This window comes from Bos taurus, chromosome 25, assembly GCF_002263795.3.
Source record: "Bos taurus isolate L1 Dominette 01449 registration number 42190680 breed Hereford chromosome 25, ARS-UCD2.0, whole genome shotgun sequence".
NCBI classification, from domain to species: domain Eukaryota; kingdom Metazoa; phylum Chordata; class Mammalia; order Artiodactyla; family Bovidae; genus Bos; species Bos taurus.
This window is the reverse complement of record NC_037352.1, coordinates 26192676-26212425: the sequence shown is the minus strand read 5'-3', so window position 1 is coordinate 26212425 and position 19750 is coordinate 26192676. Positions and strand designations below refer to the sequence as shown.

At 55.2% G+C, this 19750-nt stretch overlaps 3 protein-coding genes across 5 annotated transcripts; 1 reads left to right on the top strand and 2 right to left on the bottom strand.

Annotated features, from left to right (window-relative positions):
• Nucleotides 1-2102: 2102 nt before the first annotated feature.
• PPP4C (protein phosphatase 4 catalytic subunit) lies at nt 2103-10268 on the top strand. 2 transcript variants are annotated; one of them, NM_001099108.2, is made up of 9 exons: nt 2103-2185; nt 2420-2582; nt 6235-6286; nt 7218-7268; nt 7483-7584; nt 8175-8348; nt 8429-8555; nt 9540-9729; nt 9820-10235. In NM_001099108.2, exons 2-9 carry the CDS (start codon nt 2485-2487, stop codon nt 9947-9949), a joined length of 924 nt encoding a protein of 307 aa, NP_001092578.1. In that variant the 5' UTR covers nt 2103-2185; nt 2420-2484; the 3' UTR covers nt 9950-10235. The 2 variants fall into 2 exon arrangements, with proteins under 2 accessions (NP_001092578.1, XP_059737395.1); XM_059881412.1 differs by lacking the exons at nt 2103-2185; nt 2420-2582; nt 6235-6286 and adding an exon at nt 6293-6493 and having other exon boundaries at nt 9820-10268.
• A 797-nt stretch (nt 10269-11065) lies between these two features.
• Nucleotides 11066-14772, bottom strand: TBX6 (T-box transcription factor 6). Its single transcript, NM_001192630.1, has 8 exons — nt 14655-14772; nt 14331-14568; nt 13163-13430; nt 12909-13055; nt 12740-12810; nt 11638-11711; nt 11372-11555; nt 11066-11279 (listed from the first exon to the last, which is right to left on the bottom strand). The coding sequence occupies exons 1-8, from the start codon at nt 14770-14772 to the stop codon at nt 11066-11068; spliced, it is 1314 nt and encodes a 437-aa protein (NP_001179559.1).
• Nucleotides 14773-15909: 1137 nt separating this feature from the next.
• YPEL3 (yippee like 3) lies at nt 15910-19275 on the bottom strand. Of its 2 annotated transcripts, none has more exons than XM_059881454.1 (5): nt 19024-19260; nt 18277-18459; nt 18128-18171; nt 17805-17913; nt 15910-16405 (listed from the first exon to the last, which is right to left on the bottom strand). In XM_059881454.1, exons 2-5 carry the CDS (start codon nt 18391-18393, stop codon nt 16316-16318), a joined length of 360 nt encoding a protein of 119 aa, XP_059737437.1. In that variant the 5' UTR covers nt 18394-18459; nt 19024-19260; the 3' UTR covers nt 15910-16315. The 2 variants fall into 2 exon arrangements, with proteins under 2 accessions (XP_059737437.1, NP_001192338.1); NM_001205409.1 differs by having other exon boundaries at nt 15911-16405; nt 19126-19275.
• Between the last annotated feature and the right edge of the window lie 475 nt (nt 19276-19750).

Genomic DNA, 19750 nt, shown 5'->3' with positions numbered 1-19750 from the left:
GTTTGATGCTTACCCGGGACTTCATGAGAAAAGCTTGTGGATTTTCTTCCAACTAGCTAGTGCTCTGCTCCTTCTACCAGCAGCATCTGATAAGGCCTTTACAGTTAGGAAGTGTGTGTGTAACTGCCATTCTTAGGAGGCTGCAGCCTCAGCCTCAGTTTTAGGCCCAGAACTCATAGGTATAGAAGGCCCCTGTGACATACACAAAAAAATAGCCACTGACAAAAAGTAAGCTGTCCTGAATCTGTAAACTGGGCAACATGATAAGTATTCTGTAGGAATAGGCTATTATTCCCAATTCTCCCTTAGGACATCTTGCTGGGAAATTTATTGATTGAAACAAGATTATGAATGCATATCTTTAATGCTGTTGAGCTCATCAGTCTTCCCATCTTTAAAAGGAGAAGGGCTGACTTCTGAGCTGTGGAACCCCTTGAAGAACCTGGGATCCTAACACCCACATCAACAACACAGACACACAAATGTGTACCAACAGAACTGTGGCGCTCAGGTTCCAGGTTAAGAATTGAACCTCTGTGGCTTCTGCATTCAATGCAGCCAGAATGAGGGTCCTGCACTTACCCTATGTCATGCCGGGAACCCTTGCCCATTCACCCAGGCTGTGGAGTACACTTACGACATCAGATCTTTTCAGGTATTAAAAATTCTAGTCATAGCCAGGGACTGCATTAGTCCTGCCACTGCCCAAATTTCCTGATGTGAACTCTTTCCTGTCTGAGCTCCACTCTAGAGGAAGAAAAAAAATTTTCATCTTTTTGATCTCTGCGCCTACTGAAGCCCTATAGAGTCATCTACATAGAAACCTAGCACCTCTTGGGAGTTAAGAACTTTGTCCTTTCCTTTTCTCTGCACGTTTGCATCTGTTGCCTACATCCAAAACCGAACTGTATCTAGTGTCCCTTCAAATCCGCCAGCTGTACCTAGCCTCACTCAGCTCTCTGTGAAACAGTCTGAAGTAAAGCAAATAAAAATTGAGGGGCCATAGAAGATAGCAAAATGGACATTCCAAAAGGCCTCTAGCACCAAGAAGTTTGTTTAAAGACCAGTCACTTCCTCTGCCTGCAGCAAGAAACTAGGGAAGCAGAGGACTTAAAATGCCAGTATAAGGTGTTTTTATTATAACGACAACATGAACACCAGAAAGAGTAAGTGGCAGAAGGTGAAGAAACTAGAACTCAGGACACAGCTTCCTGGGTTCAAATCAACTTTGATTCAAATCCAGAGTTCTTAGCTATGCAACTGTGAACAAGTTACTTAACCTCTTTTAGCCAGGTTCCCTTTCAAAACAACCAACAAAACTGCAGACAATAAGCAGCTGAGTTCAAGGGACCATTCTGGAATCAGGGAGGTCATGCTGACTGAGGTATATACTTGGTGTGGGGAACGTGGAGTCCTTATGGCTTCTAATTTCTGAGGTCTTCAGGGCAGAGATTTCTCTGGGACCCTGGAAAGAGACTGGAATTCCTTCACCCACTGAACAAATACTTGTGTATGCCAACTGGGTCCAGCCTTGTTCAAAGTAAGCACTGGGCTGCAAGTGTGAACAGGACCAAGTTCCATCTCTCACGGATTGTAACGGGGGAAGGTGAAAGTGTTAGTAGCTCAGTCGTGTCCAACTCTGCGACCCCATGCACTGTAGCCCACCAGGCTCCTCCATAAGATTTCCCAGGCAAGAATACTGGAGTGGGTTGCCATTCCCTTCCCCAGGGGATCTTGCCAACCCAGGGATCGAACCAAGGTCTGCATTGCAAGCAGATTCTTTATCACTTAGCCACGAGGGATCAGTACTGGGGGGAGGTCCATTAAAACAGGTAAACAAAAACTTGTAACCTAAAGCTACAAGGCGGTGCCCCAGCTGCCTGAGTTTGAGGTCCCTATCAGCCTTCCCGGTGCCAATCAGCTTAGCCTACCACCACTTCCGCCCGCTCGTTGCCGACATCCGGTTCCTCGGGCTTATTGCCCTTCTTAGGCTTGAGGGGGTGGGGTAAGGGAGCGGCGAGGGAGGGGGAGTGCGTGTATGACGCCACATCCGGCTCGGGGCGGAACTGGTCTCCCGCTGCTTCCGCGGCGGGGCCGGAAGTAGAAGCGGTGGTGGCGGCGGCCCAAAGCGAAGGGAAGGAGGAAGAGAGGGAGCCCGAGAGCCAGAGCCGGAGTCGCCGCGGCGGTAATCGTCGGAGAACCCTCTAGGCCACCGTCCCCAGCGCGGGCCCGCGGAGTTCGACGGGAGTTAGCGGGGGGCGGCCCGGGCTGCGGGACGCTGGGGGCCCTGGGGCCGATGTGAGGGGAGGCGGGAGTTGGGGTGGGGGGGCCCGGGCCAGCTCCAGAATCGAGTTGTCCCCGCTGACCCGGCGCCCCCTAGGAACACTCTGATCCGGGGGTTCATCTTCGCCTTTACCAGGAGACCCCTGTGCGGTGCGGAGGGGGCGGCGGCCCCGGCTCTGACCCGCGCCGGGGGGGTGGGCCATGGCGGAGATCAGCGACCTGGACCGGCAGATCGAGCAGCTACGGCGCTGCGAGCTCATCAAGGAGAGTGAAGTCAAAGCCCTGTGCGCTAAAGCCAGGTGAGCCCGCTGGCTCCGGGGAAGAGAGACTTCGGGTTTCGGCCTGGGGTAAACCCAGCTGAAAACTTTGGGCCTGGCTCATCTTGGAAGCTTTCCAGAGAGGAGCAGAATAGGGCCTCTTCCCTCCAGGAGCTACCAGCCTGTTGGGTGAGGACAGGCCTGGATAAAGATACTTGAAGTATTAGATGATGTGCTTTCAGTGGAGTTAAGTATAGAAAATACTTACGAAGCTCAGGGGAACAACCCTGTCGGGGGGTGGGGGTGGGGGCGGAGAATAGAGAATGTCTCTTGGAGGAACTGAACTTTGGGATAGATCTCGAAGAATAAGATGATAAAAGGAGGTGTCAGCAAGAACAGGAGTTCAAGGCAGGAAAGCTAAAGCCTCTGTGGTTTATAGTATTCTTTTAATTCCAGTAACAGCCCTAAAAGGTGGGTGGAATTGATCCCATCTTACCGGTGAGGACTCTCATATTCAACAGTTGAAGGATGGATCCTAAAGCCAGTTTTTCCTGTCTTGTCCCTTTTCGGGCCATAATGCAAGAAAGTGGAATTGGATTACTCATATTGATTGTGGGAGCCTAAGAAATAGTAGTAAATAAGCCAGAGGAGAAATAAGCAAGGTGTGAAGGGAGGCCCAACTAAGGGTTCTGGGGGAAGTAGGATGAGGTAGTGATTAAGAGCCAGGCTTTGGAATGTGACAGCACTGGGTTGGAATCAGCTTTACCACCTCCTAGCCATGTTGGTGATCTTGTGGTCTCTGAGATTGTTTCTTCTTCTGCAGATACTAAAGCAAGATAATAGTACTTACTAAGATGGTTGTAAAGAGTATGTTGGTGCTTGGAATGTGTTTAGGTTTTGGTTAAATGTCAGTGTTAGACAAACATTAGGTGTTATTGTTCCTACTTTGTGGGAAGAGGGCAGTGCTGATAAGGACAGAACTTACTAGAAAAGCTGGCCTTGAAAGCTGAAAATAATTTGGAGGGCTGATGGGGGCAGGCCCACTAAAGAAGGGCATTCACAGCAGGAGGAGAACAGGGATAGAGGTCTAAAGGGTGTGGGCAGCTGTGAGGAGACCAGTTACCTGCATCCTGAGGAACTGTCTGTGGCTTCTACACACTGGAGAACTGTGTGGAAGGGGTCAGCAGAATTACCTCACTTTTTTTTTTTAACAACAGACCCGCTGTTCACCTTGCCTTACACTGGCAAAGACCTTATGTCCATTTCCTTCCCATAGCAGTCCTACAAAGTTGGAATAATTTTCCCCATTTACAGAATAGGAAGCCATGGCAGTGACTTGACCGAGGCCACCGATAAAGTGGCCATTGAGCTCTTTGTTTGGTTTTGCTTCACAAAGACCTGTCATGGCCAGGCAGGGCCTGTGTGGGTTTGTTTAACGTACAGGGCCCCCTTTTAAATGCTCGTCTGTGATCCTTCATGTTTTGCCAGCTCAAGATTTCCCTGACCAGAGTAGCCCCAAGATGTTTTCAGATATCCCTGCTCCCTCAGTCTTCATTGGCATTTTTTTTAGGAACTTAAACTCATTGCTGCCTGGCACTGTTCTTCTTCCTGTAAGTTTCATGCCCCTCACAAGGCCTGGATCAGTGTGGCAGTGATGATAGCTAACGCTTGGATAGTGTGGGATTTTCAGAACAACAGAAGTTAGGTGTTCAGTCTTCATTGCTCTTTGCAGCCCTGTGCAGTGGGCAGGGCAGAGGTGAGTATTTCACAAAAGAGGAAACTGAGCCTCTTACCCCTGGTCTCACAGCTGATCGGAGGAGAAGCTGGTTTTGGATCCAGGTCTTTGACTGTCCTCCACGCTCACTACAGCCGTCTGACAGCCTGGCAGACATGTAGGCTCTGTGAATGGCAGCAGGGTGCTACTGAGGAGTGGGAGGGCCCTGTCCAGCTCATGAGATGGAGCTTGGAGGAACTCGGCTCGGGCCTGAGATGGCCACTGTTATTCCAAGCCCAGTCTGGAAGAGGCCCATCTCAAGCATCTGGCTGTGGCCTCCTGGGGACCAACCAGGGCCCCAGGCTGAGACTGGTGGTGTCAAGAACTTTCGCTTGCCCAGTGGATACCGAGACTCGAGACCTTGAAACTGCAAAGGCCTGGGAGCTGCATTTGCTCCTATTAAAAACATCAGCAGTTGAGAACAGCAGAAGGTTTTGAATGAGGTGGTCTTCAGGATGAAGTATAGCTTTGTCATCTGTAAATGGTATGACCCTGGTCCAATCACTCTTAAGTCTCCAAGTCTTTGAAATTCTTGCAGAGCTCAGATGAGATCCTGCATATCCAGAGACAGCATCTCATTCTTTGGTCAGTGGTCAGCAGTGAAAGTGAGCAAGCGTGAGCCCTGAGAGGGCTGGTGCCAGGGCCTGGTTCCCACATTGCGCTGAGGCCTTGCTGGCATGGAGGCAGGTTTTGACCGAGTCTGTGGAAAGGGCTGGTATAAAGTCTCAGGAGATCTCTTCTCTGAGTTCCAGCCACCCTCCAGCTTTGTGACCTGGATCCTGCCCCTTTTCTCTCTAAACCTCAGTTTCTTTGTCCAATGAGGATGGAAAGAACCTCCCAAATCAGTTGGAAAAGTATTGTAAGCAGTGGTATGAGGATGTTTGGTACAAGATGCAGGACAGGTGGGAGAGCCTGGCTGCTCTCTGGCCCCTTGGATCACCACCAGCGGCTCTTCCCATTCCTGGAAACCAGGGCACACCTCCCTGGAGCTGCCTTAGTTACGCAGTGCACCCTGAGCCCAGGGAGCTCCTGGTCTGGTGGGAAGGGACTGGCCGAGAGAGTGATGGCTGAGCAGGTGCCTCCCACATCAGATTCACTTGATAAGAGCCAGACCCCAGAGCAGGCCGCCTTGGTTCAGTTCCTGTCTGTGTGACCACAGCCGGTTTCTTCATCTGAGCTGTGGGAATCATCATAGCACCTGCCTTTGAGGGTGGTGGTTTGAGTGCCCGCATCATCCATGCAGAAGTCTTTAACTACTGACCTGGCACATGGTGTGAACTGCAGTGTCCTCGGCTCCTGTGATCGTCAAGGACGAAATCTAAAAGCACAGCGCTACTTAAAGCTGGGTGTCCGTAATGGACAGTGATTTCCATGTCAAGCTCGTTCAGGCAGAAGTAGATCACGCTGCAAGGAAAGAGGGAACAGAGTTCTCGCTTCCTCTGAATGATGGAAGAGTGGCAACAGCATGTCGCCTTGAAGGTGGATCCGATGGCTGGCCTGCCCAGGGCACCACTCTTGTGCCCAAGAACATTCTAGGGGAAGAAGGCCCCTGGGGTGGGGAGAGACGGGCTCTAAGAGCCCAGCCAAGGCACTGTGTGGACAGGAGGAGGAGCTCTGTGTTTTGGGAGTCGTTGCCAGATGTGTGAAAGGGAGCAGCCAGGAGGGTCAAGGCCAGGAAAGTCCCAGACTCCTTGGGAAGGCCTTGGATGCTGAACAAGAGCTGGGGCTTTGGCCTGTCGACTGCAGGGAACCACAGAAGGGTTTTGAACTTGGGGGCTGTGGTCAGCCTCGCCTGGGGGAATTGTGCACCTCCGACCTGGCCCATGGAGGTTCAAGCCTTATCCTCTCTTGCCCTGCAGAAAAGGTCAGAAATTGGGTTGGGCTGGCCCGGCTCTGGTAACTTTGGTCTTCTGTCTCCAGAGAGATCTTGGTGGAGGAAAGCAACGTGCAGAGGGTGGACTCCCCAGTCACAGTGAGTACCCGCCGTCCCTCCACAGCCTAGCGTGGTCTGTTAGGCCTGTGGGCGTCCTCCTTAGTCTTGTGGGCTCCAGGGTCTACCCTCATCCCTGGGAGCCCCATCTTCAAGAGAGCCTTGCTAGAAGAAATGGCAGTTGTGGGCATGGTCTTTGGAGTCACTGGAGGGATGCTCTTGGCCTGGGCAGAAGGACTCTTTAATTCGGTGAGTGAGTGAACTCCACGTGTTCTGTGTGTTACCAGTGACTTTATTTTGGGTGCCTGGAAGGGAGTAGGGAGAGGAGGAGGCCAGGTCCTCTGGGAGCTGCAGGTCTAGCTGGAAAGAATTTGCTTTAGCTCTTGCCCACAGAATAGTTGGTACTCAGAGTGGGATGAGGGGATTGGGGTGGGAGAATAGATTTTCGACTCTGGGAATTAGAGGCTTTCAATCCAGGGAAGATCCCCTGGAAGAGGAAATGGCAACCGGCTCCAGTATTCTTACCTGGAAAATTCCACAGACAGAGGAGCCTGGTGGGCTACAGTCCATGGGGTTGCAAAGAGTCGGGCGTGCCTGAGCACGTGCACGCACGTACACACACACTTGGCTCGGCCGAGACCGCTAAGGATCTTCTAAACAGGGACTTCCAGGTGGCTCTTGCCCTCTGAGATGGCCCACATTCTGTCTGTGGAGTGTTTCTCTAAATAAATCCATTTCTTACCCATAAATAAATGAGGCCAGGACTTCCCTGGTGGTCCAGTAGTTAAGACTCTGTGTTTCCACTGCAGGAGTTGTGGGCTTGTGGGTTTAATCCCAGGTGGGAACTAGATCCCATGTGCCATGCAATGAGACCAAAATTTAAAAACAAGTAAAGCAGTAGGGTGTTTTTGAAGGACAGCCCCTGGCAGCAGGGCTTTCAGACTGTGAGTTCTGACTGCCTCCTCACTTCCAGGTGTGTGGTGACATCCATGGACAATTCTATGACCTCAAGGAGCTGTTCAGAGTGAGTGTGGGAAATGCCAGGAAAGGCGACCAGGGGGTGACTGCAAGACCCCTTTAGTTGAGAGTGGATACTTTGGTGACAGGGTTGGGAGTCAGAGGCCTCTAATTAAGTGGGCCCATTGTGGAAGAAGGGCCTCGACTTGACTGGAAGTGGGCCGCTGCAGTGGGTTGCGGAGAGTTTAGGACCAAGCTGAACCTTCTTCCTCCCTCCCCAGGTGGGTGGCGATGTCCCTGAGACTAACTACCTCTTCATGGGGGACTTTGTGGATCGTGGTTTCTACAGCGTCGAAACGTTTCTCCTGCTGCTGGCACTTAAGGTGGGACTCCCTGTCTTCTGGAGCCAAGACCTGGGTCACCTCTGGTCTGACCTGCCTGCATCCTTTGTGCCCTCATCTCCTGCCCCATCCGCCCCCAACTCTTGAGCTGTGCTGCTGGTGATGGACCGTTTCTGCTTGGGTGGTCAGGCAGCTTTCCTTGACTTGGGGGCATCTGATGAGGTCGAGGTGGGGGCGGCATCATAGCGGGAAGGAAGAGAGCCTCACCCTGTTCAGAAAGTGGCCTGGAGTGGAGTTCAGCTGGATACAGTATCCGTTGGTGGGAGAGAGGTTGTAAGAGGCCAGATGACAAGGTGCTGTAAATGTCTTGCTAAGGGCTTGGTCCGTACCTGGTGGATGAAGGAGGGACGGTTAGGTTTGTACTTGAAGTGGGAGGTGGGAGGGAGTGTGAGAGGATTCAACTTTGCATCCTCTGGAGGCGGGTCGGGGCGCCTGTGAAGTGAGTGTGGCACGATTCGGGCAGAGATGACCGGAATCTGGACCGGGGTGGTGGTGGTGAGCGTGGAGCGGGGCTGGCAGACATGAGGACGTCAAGGAGGGAGGGACAGGCCCTGCACGGTGACTGCCTCCAGGTTCGCTATCCTGACCGCATCACCCTGATCCGGGGCAACCATGAGAGCCGTCAGATCACCCAGGTCTACGGCTTCTATGACGAGTGTCTGCGCAAGTACGGCTCGGTGACCGTGTGGCGCTACTGCACTGAGATCTTTGACTACCTCAGCCTGTCGGCCATCATCGATGGCAAGGTAGGCCCGCCGCGTAGCTCCCTGGGGATAGGAGGGCTGGGAGAGGTGCCGGGCCTGAGCCAGTCTTGCTCTCCCCATAGATCTTCTGTGTGCATGGGGGGCTCTCCCCCTCCATCCAGACGCTGGACCAGATCCGGACAATTGACCGAAAGCAAGAGGTGCCCCACGACGGGCCCATGTGTGACCTGCTCTGGTCCGACCCTGAAGGTGAGGTCAAGAGCTCTGCTCTTAGTTTGCTGAGTGACCGAGGGGGTCCTGTGGTTAGATCAGGTGCCTGGAAGGGATGGCCCCAGGCAGGTGAGTTTGGGGCAGAGCAGGGCTGGTCTTCACTGGCATTGGTGCTTGATGGCCAGTGGGCTGGCATCCTCTATAAGGAGCGGGGATGAGGGTAGCTGGGTGCTTTGAGCTAGGGGGTGGCGGTGGGGGGGCATGTATGTCATACCTCAGGGGCTTGTTGAATGTGAATCATCGGCTTCCTGAATGTGAAGGGGCTTCTGCAAGGATCAGGCTCCCAGAATGATTGCCCCCAGAACTCGCCTGCCAGTGCAGGAGATGTAAGAGATGCGGGTTCAGTCCCTGGGTCTGGAAGATCCCCGGGAGGAGGGCATGGCAACCCACTCCAGTATTCTTGCCTGGAGAATCCCAAGGACGGGAGCCTGGTGGGCTACAGTCCATAGGATCACAAAGTCAGACATAACTGAAGTGACTTAGCACGTACACACAAGGAGCTCTCGTGTTGTGGGCATCAGCTAGTATGGAGCATCGCCGAGATGAGAGCTAGGCCTCCCAGCACCAGTCTGGGCCTCTTGTGCTGTGACATGTGACACCAGCCTCCGCTCCCTCTCTGCCCTGTCCCTACCTCCCTGCTGGCTGGGCTGCCCTGAGTCACAGGTGCTGTCCAGCGTGCTTACTGTCAGCACCTCCTTTCACTCTTGCATGTACCTGTTTGGACAGTAAATTAGATGGTCGCTCTGATAATCAGGCGGCTCCAACTATCAGGTAATTCTTTCTTCTTTGGAGCGTATCCGCTTCAGCGTTTGCTGTCCTGTCCCGAGGCTGCCTCAGAATACCTTTGGGCCCTGTGTTCTTGCTGCACAGGCCTCACTGGGGGAGGGAGGCAGGCTATTCTGCGAAGAGCAGCGGGCAGCCCTGAGGATGCAGTCTCACCATCCTGTCCCTTGCTTGCCTCAGACACAACAGGCTGGGGCGTGAGCCCCCGTGGGGCCGGCTACCTGTTTGGCAGTGACGTGGTGGCCCAGTTCAACGCAGCCAACGACATTGACATGATCTGCCGTGCCCACCAACTGGTGATGGAAGGTTACAAGTGGCACTTCAACGAGACTGTACTCACTGTGTGGTCGGCACCCAACTACTGCTACCGGTGAGCTGCCTGGGCTGGGGAGGTTGAGGTAGGGATCCAGGCTGAGCCACTCTATTAACACTGCTGCCCCTGCCTTCCCCTGCCTTCCAGCTGTGGGAATGTGGCAGCCATCTTGGAGCTGGATGAGCATCTCCAGAAAGACTTCATCATCTTCGAGGCCGCTCCCCAAGAGACACGGGGCATCCCCTCCAAAAAGCCCGTGGCCGACTACTTCCTGTGACCCCTTTGGCCCTGCCCCCCTCCGGCCCCCGGACCACTGTGACTCTGCCCTCTTCAGACGGAGGCTGGGCGTTGGGGGGCCTGTCCCCGGCTTTGCTCTCCCTGCAAAAGAGGGCACTTCGAGGGTGAGGACTTTTCTGGAGAGGCTGGGAGCCTCAGTTCCATGCTCCTCCTCCCGTCTCCCCACTTGAACCATGAAGTTTCCAATAATTTTGGTTTTCTTTTTTTCCTTTTTTTTTTTTTTTGGTTTGTTTTTAGATAAAAATTTTGAGAAAAAAAAAAAAAAAGAAAAAAATTCTAATAAAAGAAGAAAAATGGTCTTTCGGTTGGTGTTGACTGGGTATGAGCAGCCTGGGACCTGGGATTCATGTCAGGACTTTGATGCCCCAGAACCCTAATCCTGCCAGCAAGGTGAGGCTCAGCCAGTCAGCTTGCCCACAGCCTCCTGGTCCCCGTCCAGTGCCAGTGATTGCTCCTGGGGGCTTCCTGAGTGCCAGGGAGAAGGCTGGGTTCTCGGGCAGCCCCATTTAATTCTCAGAATGGCATGTCAAGACAGATTTCTCCATCTTTCTGAAGAGGAAGCAGACCCCGAGCATTGACTTAGATTCACAAGGTCAAGCAGCTGGAAATGACAAGTCTTGATTGGGGCCTGCGTCTCCTCTGCTTACCCAGCCCCACTCAGGGCCAAAGACCATTAGCCCAGTGTTTCCAGAGCACTGATGTCCTTCGAGTTTTATTAACAAAAATACTCTGGACCTGAGAACAGACCCGTGTGGCTCGCCCTGGGGAGAGGGGGTAGGACTTGTAGAGCCCAAGGGTGAGGCTGGGGGTGGGAGTGCTGGTCCCAGGCCCCATTTGGCCAGGCAGAGCCCCCTCCATTCACACCGAGGTGAGAGCCTGGAAGGGGAAGCTGGCCCCAGCTGGACTCCCAGCGGCTTAGCCAGAGCTTTGAAGCCAGAGGGGGGTGGGAGCGAAATCAAAGTGTGAAGTGGGGTGAGGGAGGCCCAAGGCAGCCATTTGGTGTGGGGGAAGGGGTAGTGGAAGTGAGGGGGCAACAGGCCTGGGGGAAGGGAACTGGAAGATGGGGAGGGAGGCAGGCAGGGGGCTTAGCAAAGGCTCAGTACATTGGTTTGGAGCCCACATCTAGGTAAGCCCCAGGCCCAGGGTAGGGCAGTGGGAAGGGGCCCCCTTGGAGGAAGTGCGAGGCAAAGGATGCTGAGGGTGCTGCTGCTGGGTATCCTGAGCCTGCTGGCCCGGGCTGCAGCTCCAGGAAGGCGGCTGAGTAGGGCGCTGGGCGCCCAGAGTCTGGAGCCTCCGGGAAGCTGGGATTCCTGAAGAGCGGAAAGATATCAGGACAGGGGAGAGGGAACCTCCCCCCACCTCAGCCCGGAACAGCCCAGCCCTGTGCCCCTGACCCACTCACCTGGTTGGAAGGTGACTGGGGGCCCCGTGGAAAGCGGCAGGGTGCAGCAGGTAGGCCTCAGCACTGGGGCCACCGCAGGGAGGAGCTGGGGCAGGGGCAGCTTCCCCAGGCACTGGGGCCTGCTCTGGGTCTGACTCCCGAACATCCCCACCCAGTGTGGAATCACAGGGACCACCTGGAGCATCTGGGGAGACAGAAGGGCCAGAGCGGGTTAAGGAGGATCGGCATCTCAGGCCTGGTCCCATCACCTCCGGAACGACACTTACCTCCACTCCCATAGCCCGCTGTGGCTGCCGGCTCTGGGCCCCGCAGTTTCCTCTTCACACGGGCATCTCGCTCCCTGGGGGACAGTGATGATGATGGTGATGATGATAATGGTGATGATGATGGTAATAATGGCGCTTAAACCAGGTGCCAGGTACTTCACCCAGGGACCCTATCAGGTAGGTGCCATTATTATACCCATTTTACAGAAGAAGGAATGGAAGGACAGAGAATTAAATGACTAGAAAACAGCAGTTGTTTAGTTGCTAAGTTGTGTCGGACTCTTTTGTGACCCCATGGATTGTAGCCCGCCAGGCTCCTCTGTCCATGGGATTGCCCAGGCAAGAATACTGAAGTGTGTTGCCATGTCTTTCTCCAGGGGATCTTCCTAATCCAGGGATCAAATTCACATCTCCTGCATTGGCAGACAGGTTCTTTCCACTGGGCTACCTTGATAACTTGTCAAGAGCGAGACTGTTACATTCATCAGGGTGATCCTTGAGTTAATATCTATCTCTTCTGCCTGACTCTAAGTGTCTTGAGGGCAAAGGCCAGCTCTGAGGGGTTAGGGTTAGTTAGAAGAAGCTAATGTCCTAACCAAACCTTTACAGCCCACCATAATCTGGCTCCCTATTGCCTCTCTCACTCCACACCAGCCATACTGTAGCATGCTCCTACCCCAGGCCCCTGGCATGTTCCCAGATACTCACATGGTTCCCTTCCATACTTCCTCCGAGTCTTCACAAACGTCCTCTTAGTGAGGGCTTTCCAGGACTCATCTCTCCAGTCCTGATCTTCCTTGCTTTTTTTTTTCTATAGAACTTATCCCACATATATATCCCTAACATATTTACTTCTCTTGTTTACTTGTCTGCTCTGCCCACTAGAGTATCAGTTCCATGAGGGCAGGGGCTTTGGTTTGTTCTGCATCTTCACTGCCTAGAACTGTGCCCGGCACATAAGCAGGTACTAAATAAGTATTTGTCAGATCAATGAGTGACAACACATGTTTACTTACGTTGGGTTCCAGGAGTCCAGCACAGTGCCCAGCACACAACCAGTAAACATTTGATGACAACGACTGAATGAGTGAATGATGCCCACCTCTTACAGTTTCGGCCATTCTCCCGGAAGCCCTTGGCAAAGGGGTTGGCTGCAATCTTCAGTTGCGTGATCTGGGGGTGGGGGGTGGGGGGAGGATGCTGTACACCCAGAATCAAGACTCTTGCAGCCAGGGCAGGGTGATGCCACCCGCTCCAGCAGGGTCACTCACCCGTGGGTTCTGGTAGGCTGTCACAGAGATGAACGTGGTCTCCGGGAAGCGGAAGGAGGCAACGCCCCCCCAGTGTTGGCTGCAGAGCTGGGCTGCCCGCACCAAGTGTATGCGGGGCTGATACTTATGCATGGAATGCAAGATCAGCTGGGAGGGAAGAAAGAGGAGTGACTCCCTACCCTGGTCCCACTCCAACCCTCATGGCGGGGGCGGGGGGGGGGGCGGGGGCGGGGGTGTTCCAGCCTGGGCCTCACGTGGCCATGGGGGTCCAGTGTGCTGTTGGTGAGCTTGACACGGTGGAAAGACACAGGCTGCCGCATCCAGTGGGCTCCAGTGGCAGGGGAGTCCGGGTGAATGTAAACACGGTCAGGCAGGCGGGGCTCTGCCTTGCCGCTGGGCTCCCAGCGCCGGCCCTGCCAGCGGTAGCGAGCCCCATCCACCGGGACCACGTCCAGAAGAAACAGGTAGCGGGCCTCGGGGTCCAGGCCAGTGACTGATACTCGGCAAGCAGGGAACATGCGCCTGGAATGGGGGAAGGGACCAGAGAGGCCTGGAGCTACCCACTAGTCAGGGGTGAGCACAGCACCAGCAAGGTGGCATAGTCACTGGCTCATCCAGTTCTGTCACAGAGACTCGAGGAACGTGGAATCAGAACTCAGAAGGCAGGATCTTAGAGCTGTAAGCCCTGTCTCATCCCATTTTACAGATAAGAAACAGGACAGACAGGTCAGGTGATGTGACCAGAGTCACACAGCAGGGTAGGAGCAGAGTCTGGACCCCTAACCCCTCAAACCCACTTGCAGAAGCAGGAGTGACACACTTTCCCCCCAGAAATCTTGCCAGGAGCCTTCTGCTCCCCACCCTGGTCTCCTTACTTCATCTTCAGCACCAGAATCTACAGCTGCTGGACAAACTTGCTTCAGAGAAAATAAAAAGAGGACTCACGTGCTAGTGCCTGAGTCCCTGGGCTAGAGAAAGACCCACTGACCATACTGACCATACCTCTGCCAACAAGATGACCCCAGAACTAGTCACATACTGACCCCTGATCCTGGCCAGATTTCCCTGATGCTGGTCAGTGGCTGGCCCTTGACCCCCGTTATAGTCTGAATCTTGAATCTAGGTGCAGACTGACCCCTTATCTAGGCCACATACTAACTTAAAGCCCAGCTGGACTTCCTGTCCCTAGCCCAGAAAGATCTAGGACCCTTGCCATAGGTTAGTTCCTAAACCAGTCAGACCACAGACTGACCCTTGACCCTTGCCACAGAATGACCCCTGACCCAGGCCACAGTCACACTCTGAACTCAGGCAGAGGTCTAGCCCCCTTAGAAATCCCCACACTAGCCCCATCCCCAGGAACTCTGCCCTTCCCTCACCAGGAACACACTGGGTTCTCTGACCCTGGCCCAGCCCCCTCACCTCCCAGCTTTGGTGATGATCATCTCTGTTCCCACGGAGTTGAACTCTTTCCACAGCTCCCGGTTCTCCAGGCTCAGGCTGACTCCAGGGAGTGAATGAAGGCCCTCTGGGGCTGAAGGGGGCGACGGCTCAGTGCCCAGGGCTGGGGGCAGCGGGGGTAGAGGTGGGGGAGCTGCCAGAGTTCGGGGAGCAGCCTCAATCCCAGAGAGGAAGCAATCCAGTTTGGGAGTGTCCAGATCTGGAGATGGGAGGAGAATGAGGGGCCAGCTGAGGGCCACAGCCCCCACCCCAATTCTTACACCGAACTCAATTCTCTCTGCTCACCAGGGTAGCGGTAGCCCTCTGCCAGGGCAGGCGGGAAGCTGGAATCTGCTCCAGGCTGGGGGGGCCCAAGGCGGTAGCCAGTCCCCAGGGAGGGGTACAACTCTCGTGGGTGGTACATGGAGTAGTCCTGTCTGGCCTCGGGACACGCTGCCTACAGTGCCCCAGTGCTGAGAGATGCCCCCTTTATAGCTCACAGCTCAGCCCCTTCCAGATCCAGGATCACAGCCCCTCCCCTCTTTGGGGCCCTGGAGTTAGGCCGGGGTGGAGACCCCTGGGGCCTGGAAGGGGTCCAAGAGGGGGCCGGATACCTGGGTACCCTCCCCCCTCCCCTTCCCCCCAGGCTTCATTAGCCCCGACCCCCTGCCCCCTCATTACATAATTAACTCCTCGGCCTGATTGATCCCCGGGGCTCGACAGGGACGCAGTTTGGCGCTTCCGGCCAGCTGGTCCCCGTTCCCACGGGGGGAGCCCCGGCTAGGGATAAGCTACTGAGGGGCGGGGCCTGGACGCTGGGATGGAGCCTGGAATCCTAGGGCAGACCTTGGCGCCCCAGACTTTTCTGGCAGGTGACCCCCCACTTCACTTGGAGGACGAGACTTGGAGGGAGGAAGCATGACTGGAGGGAAGGAGCAGGGCTGGAGGGACGCGGCCTAAGCTTATTGTTACGCGGGGCACTGGGGACCTCGAAGAGTCCGCAGCCGAGGCCTGAACGCTGGAGTCCTTCCCTGCTCCCATTCTCTAAAACCTCCAGCCTCGGCCAAGTCTCAAAAGTTTAGAGACGTTCACAGCTCGACGGTCTCTGACCGCGGACGTCCCGGTTTCCCAGAAGGTCCCGCGTTGGGGAACCCTCGGAACTACACTACCCAGCAGGCTTAGCGCCGACCTTCGGCGCGAAGGGAACAGGCGGATGCCGCTGGGGCCGCTGGAAGCTGTAGTTGAGACGAGGTGGGCGGTGAAACCCGCTGCGCGGTTGCCTCCCAGGAGAGCTGCCCCTAGGCGGCGTCAAAACGCTTAGGCTGAGAAGATGCCGATCAGCTGAGGTCAAGGCCTAACGAGCTAGAAAGGGCTCCGGGATCTCTGCCAGCAGTGAGATCCGTCGCGGGTTCTAGAGAAGACAGCTGAGTCCCAGAAGCGAAGGCTCCCACCTTTGACCGCCGTGCCTACCCCATGCCTCCGGGACTCAAAGGGGAACAGGTCTATAGAGGCAGGAATCCGCATCTGAGTACCCCCTTCCCGATTCCACATGAGCCTGGGGCTGTCTCCACTCCATTGTTTTATTATGTACAAACGCTACAGAACAAGGGGAGCAGACACGCGTAGGGTAAGAGGGGCTCGGTGGGAGAACGTCACGGGGCAGATGGTGCACTGGGGCCAAGAGAGCAGCACACAGGCCATATCTAGAGGGCAGGCGGGGTAGGAAGGGGTTTAAAAACGAGATCCAAGCCAGCCAGATCGCAGGGAGGTGCGGGGGTGTCGTCCACTTTGTCCACCTTCCGATCTCCCCCCAAGGTCACAGTGCATGCAATAAAATATATGTACAGGAGCTGGATCCTTCCTCCGTAGGGGGCCTGAGGGTCCAGAGCTCCGTTCGGGTGAAGAGAAGCCAGTGGCGCCCCCTGGCGGCCAGGCCGGGCTGGCGCCACATGCGTCAGGAGCAGGGGTCAGTCCCAGCCGTTGTCTTTGATCATGTGGTTGAGTTCAATGATGTACTTCCCCTCTTTGTACTTCTGGCTGCTCTCGAAGGCCTGTTCCTGAAAGGAGGGAAGAGGCTGTTATGCTTGGAGGTAGGGCAGGGCCTAACCAAAAGGGTAGGGGTTGGGGAGTGAATATGATGGGCCCCATTTTACATATGAGGAAACTATCACCTAAGAAACCAAGCCACCTGCCCACAGACACAGAGCTGGTATATGGCAGGGCCAGGTATCTCACTAATAGGGGATAGACAGAACTCTCTGAGTGACAGGTACTTTTCAAGTATTAATACTAATGTTGGCTCCAACAGAGAGAGGATATGGAAGCTTCTCAGAAGTTCCAGGGAATACAAACTGGTAGCCTCAGGACCAATTTTGGCCTATGCATATGTTTTGTTCAACCAACAGAGAGTTTAATAAAAATAACTTTCAGATACTAAAACATGGGGAAGGTCGTGCTCATTCCATTTGGCCAGAATGTCCCCCTCTGGAGATCTACGTTGCCCCTTTTGCAGATCCACAGAATCTGCTTGGCTCTACAAGCACTTGAATTTTTGGCCTCTGGATTAGGCCACTTCTTTATTTTACAGAGGTCCAGAGCGGGCAAACCACCTGTCCAGGAACACAGAGCAAATCTATGGCAGGGCCGCACGGTTCTGTCTCTGCCCGGGGCATTCACCTCCCAGAGGCACTACAGCTCCAAGAGATGCCCGAGGATTCCTGTCCCTCGCAATTTCCCAAGAGCATCTCCTTTTGCTACATCTAATCTGATCCCCATAACAATCTTGGGTGTCAGTGGGTCCCTTTATCTTCCACTACCAATAAGGAAATGAGAGGATAGTGAAATCAGACGCTGAAGAACAGCAGTGGTGATGAGGGCAGTGGAAAAGGAGGCTCATGGACCCAAACTCTACGTTGCTGTGGGGTTTGGGGCAACTTCTCTGATCCTCTGAATGGCAATACGAAGCTGGGGGTCAAGGGTTTGGAGTTTAAAAAAGAGAGAGAAAATGAGGATTCTGGTCCCTGTTGTGTTACTTACCAGCTGTGTGACCTTGGGGAAGTTACCTAACATCTCTGGGCCTTCCTTTCTTCTTCTGTAAAGTGGAGATAATAACAGACTACCTACAGGATTGCTGTAATGAGTGAATGAGATAAGATATGCCAAGCATGTAACAGTGTCTGGCACATAAGTATTCAATAAACAGTCATTCTGATTATATCCTCATCTCAAAAATGGGAATGCTCGTGGCTGCGAGGAGAAGTGTGAGTTAAGAGAAAAACCTTAAAAGCCCTTGTAGGATGTGAGAGGAGAGAACATGGTCAAGGGAAGAAAAGACAAGTTTGACTTGGGTGACTTGGACCTGTACACCCTGAAAGATTACCAGATGACTGCCTGTGAGGAGGAGGTGATATGAGGTCAGGTCAAAGGCTAGCCTGAGGTCAGAGGTCACTGACTCACATATTTCCAGCCCAAAGTGGTCTTGCAGTTTTCACAATGGATGTCAGCGACAGCATGGAGGCCTGTCAGCAGCACCCGCTCCTCGGCTGGCCCGCAGCCCACGTTCACCCTGTGGGGACACGGGAGCAGTCCCAGGGAGGGTCCCTCCATCACAAAGCCCCCCTCTAGCTTGGATCCAACTGTATCTGTCCTTAGCACTCAAGAGAAGGGGGAGCACAGCTTCCTACCCAAACCAGGAGACTCTTGAGAGTCTCAGTATGATGGCAGGGGTCACAACTCACAACAGAGGTCAGAGAAAAGAAGACAGGAGAGTAGATACTCACACAGAGTTGAAGAGGTAGGCTCGCCCCTGACTGCCCTGGAAGGACTAAAGGGTGGGAGGGAGAGAGGAAGGGGTGTCAGGGCTACTGGTGGGGAGCTGCCAGGCAGCCCCTCTAGTCTCCCATTCCAGCCCCAGCTGTGACCTGGTTACCTTGGAGATGAGGTCGTCGTGGTTGGCCAGGTGAGCGCGGCAGTGGGCACAGCTATACCTCCGGTGACAATCATCCAGGTAGGCCTGAAACGTCTTGGGCTTTGAAATCCGCACCATGGCGGGGGCCGGGGGCAGTGGCCCCACGCGGGGAGCGGCCCACGGGGAGCAGAGGGAGCCCAGTGCCTGCAGGGGACGGAGTGGGCTGTCAGGACCCTGGCTACACACATGCAGGCACGCCCTGGGCCACGGGGACTCTCTCTGTCACACTTGGCTGCTGTGTTCTCTCCCCAGAGCCAGCAGCCTCTTCAGGGGCCAGAGCTCTCAGTTTTGACTCATGGAGGAGGCCTCAAGTTGCATCAATGGGGAAACTGAGGCTAGGAGGAGCCTCAAATGAGTCACCCACCTGCTTTCGGCCTCACCCCTGCTGACCTAGCAATTGAAACTGGAGGAAGGGGCTCCAGAATAGATGACTGTCAGTTCTTCGTTTAGGGGTAGCTTGCAAGGGGTTGGGGATTGTATGGTCCTTACGACCTCATCTGAACTGCAGGGGTTGGGGGTGACTTCCCTTGAGGTCCAGAGAGTTCACCTGGGGAGAGGATCCCTCACCTGGAGAAGGCAGGAGGCCTCACTGAGGGTGGAGGGTCATCTAGGAGGGGAGGGGCTCTTACCCGGGGGCGCTGGGGCCTTACCTATGCCAAGGGGGTCTTACCTGCATCGCGGAGCCTTACCTGAGACCCCGGGGCTCACCTGGGGAGTAGGGGTGGGGGGCGGGCGCCGAGGGAAGGGGCAGTCCTCGCCGCCGGGGCGGGGGCGCGGGGCGACGCGCAGCCCTGACGATGCGGTCCTCACCTCGCCTGGGCGCGCGGGGATCCGGTCTGCCGGGGTGGCCTGGCCTGGGAGAGGGGGGCGCTCCTGGTGGGCGCCGTCCCCCCCGGCCCGGGTTCGCAGCCGCCGCGACTTGTTTACACCGAGACCAGCTGCTGCCGCCGCTGCGGCGGGAGGGGGAGGGGGCCGGCCTCTGGTCCCGGCGGCCGCCGTGACCAATCGGCGTGCAGTATGCAAATGAGGGGGCGCGTCACACAGTGGCCAGCGCAGGCCTGGGCTGCCCTTCCCCCTGCTCCCGGCCCAGGCCGGCCCGGAAATGCGGCTGCGGCCCGAAACCCAGCCGGCCTGCCCCACGGCCCGGGCCTCGTCGCCCACCTGGCCTCCCGCGGTCCTCGAAGGGGCGAGGATCTGAGATACCTGACCTGACCTAGGATTAGGAGGAAGATGGTGTCTGGACTGGACGCACGGCCCCGGGAAACAATAGTCATAATTATCTGCGAACGTTTACCCACCGCTCGTGCCCACTCCCTTAAACCCCACAGCAATCGGAGGAGGTAGCTTCTGCTATTGTTTCCATTTTCCCGGGGAGCTGAGGTCCGCAGAGGTCCAGCAGCTCCCCAGAGCTTATCCAGCTGATAAAGAGAAGTTG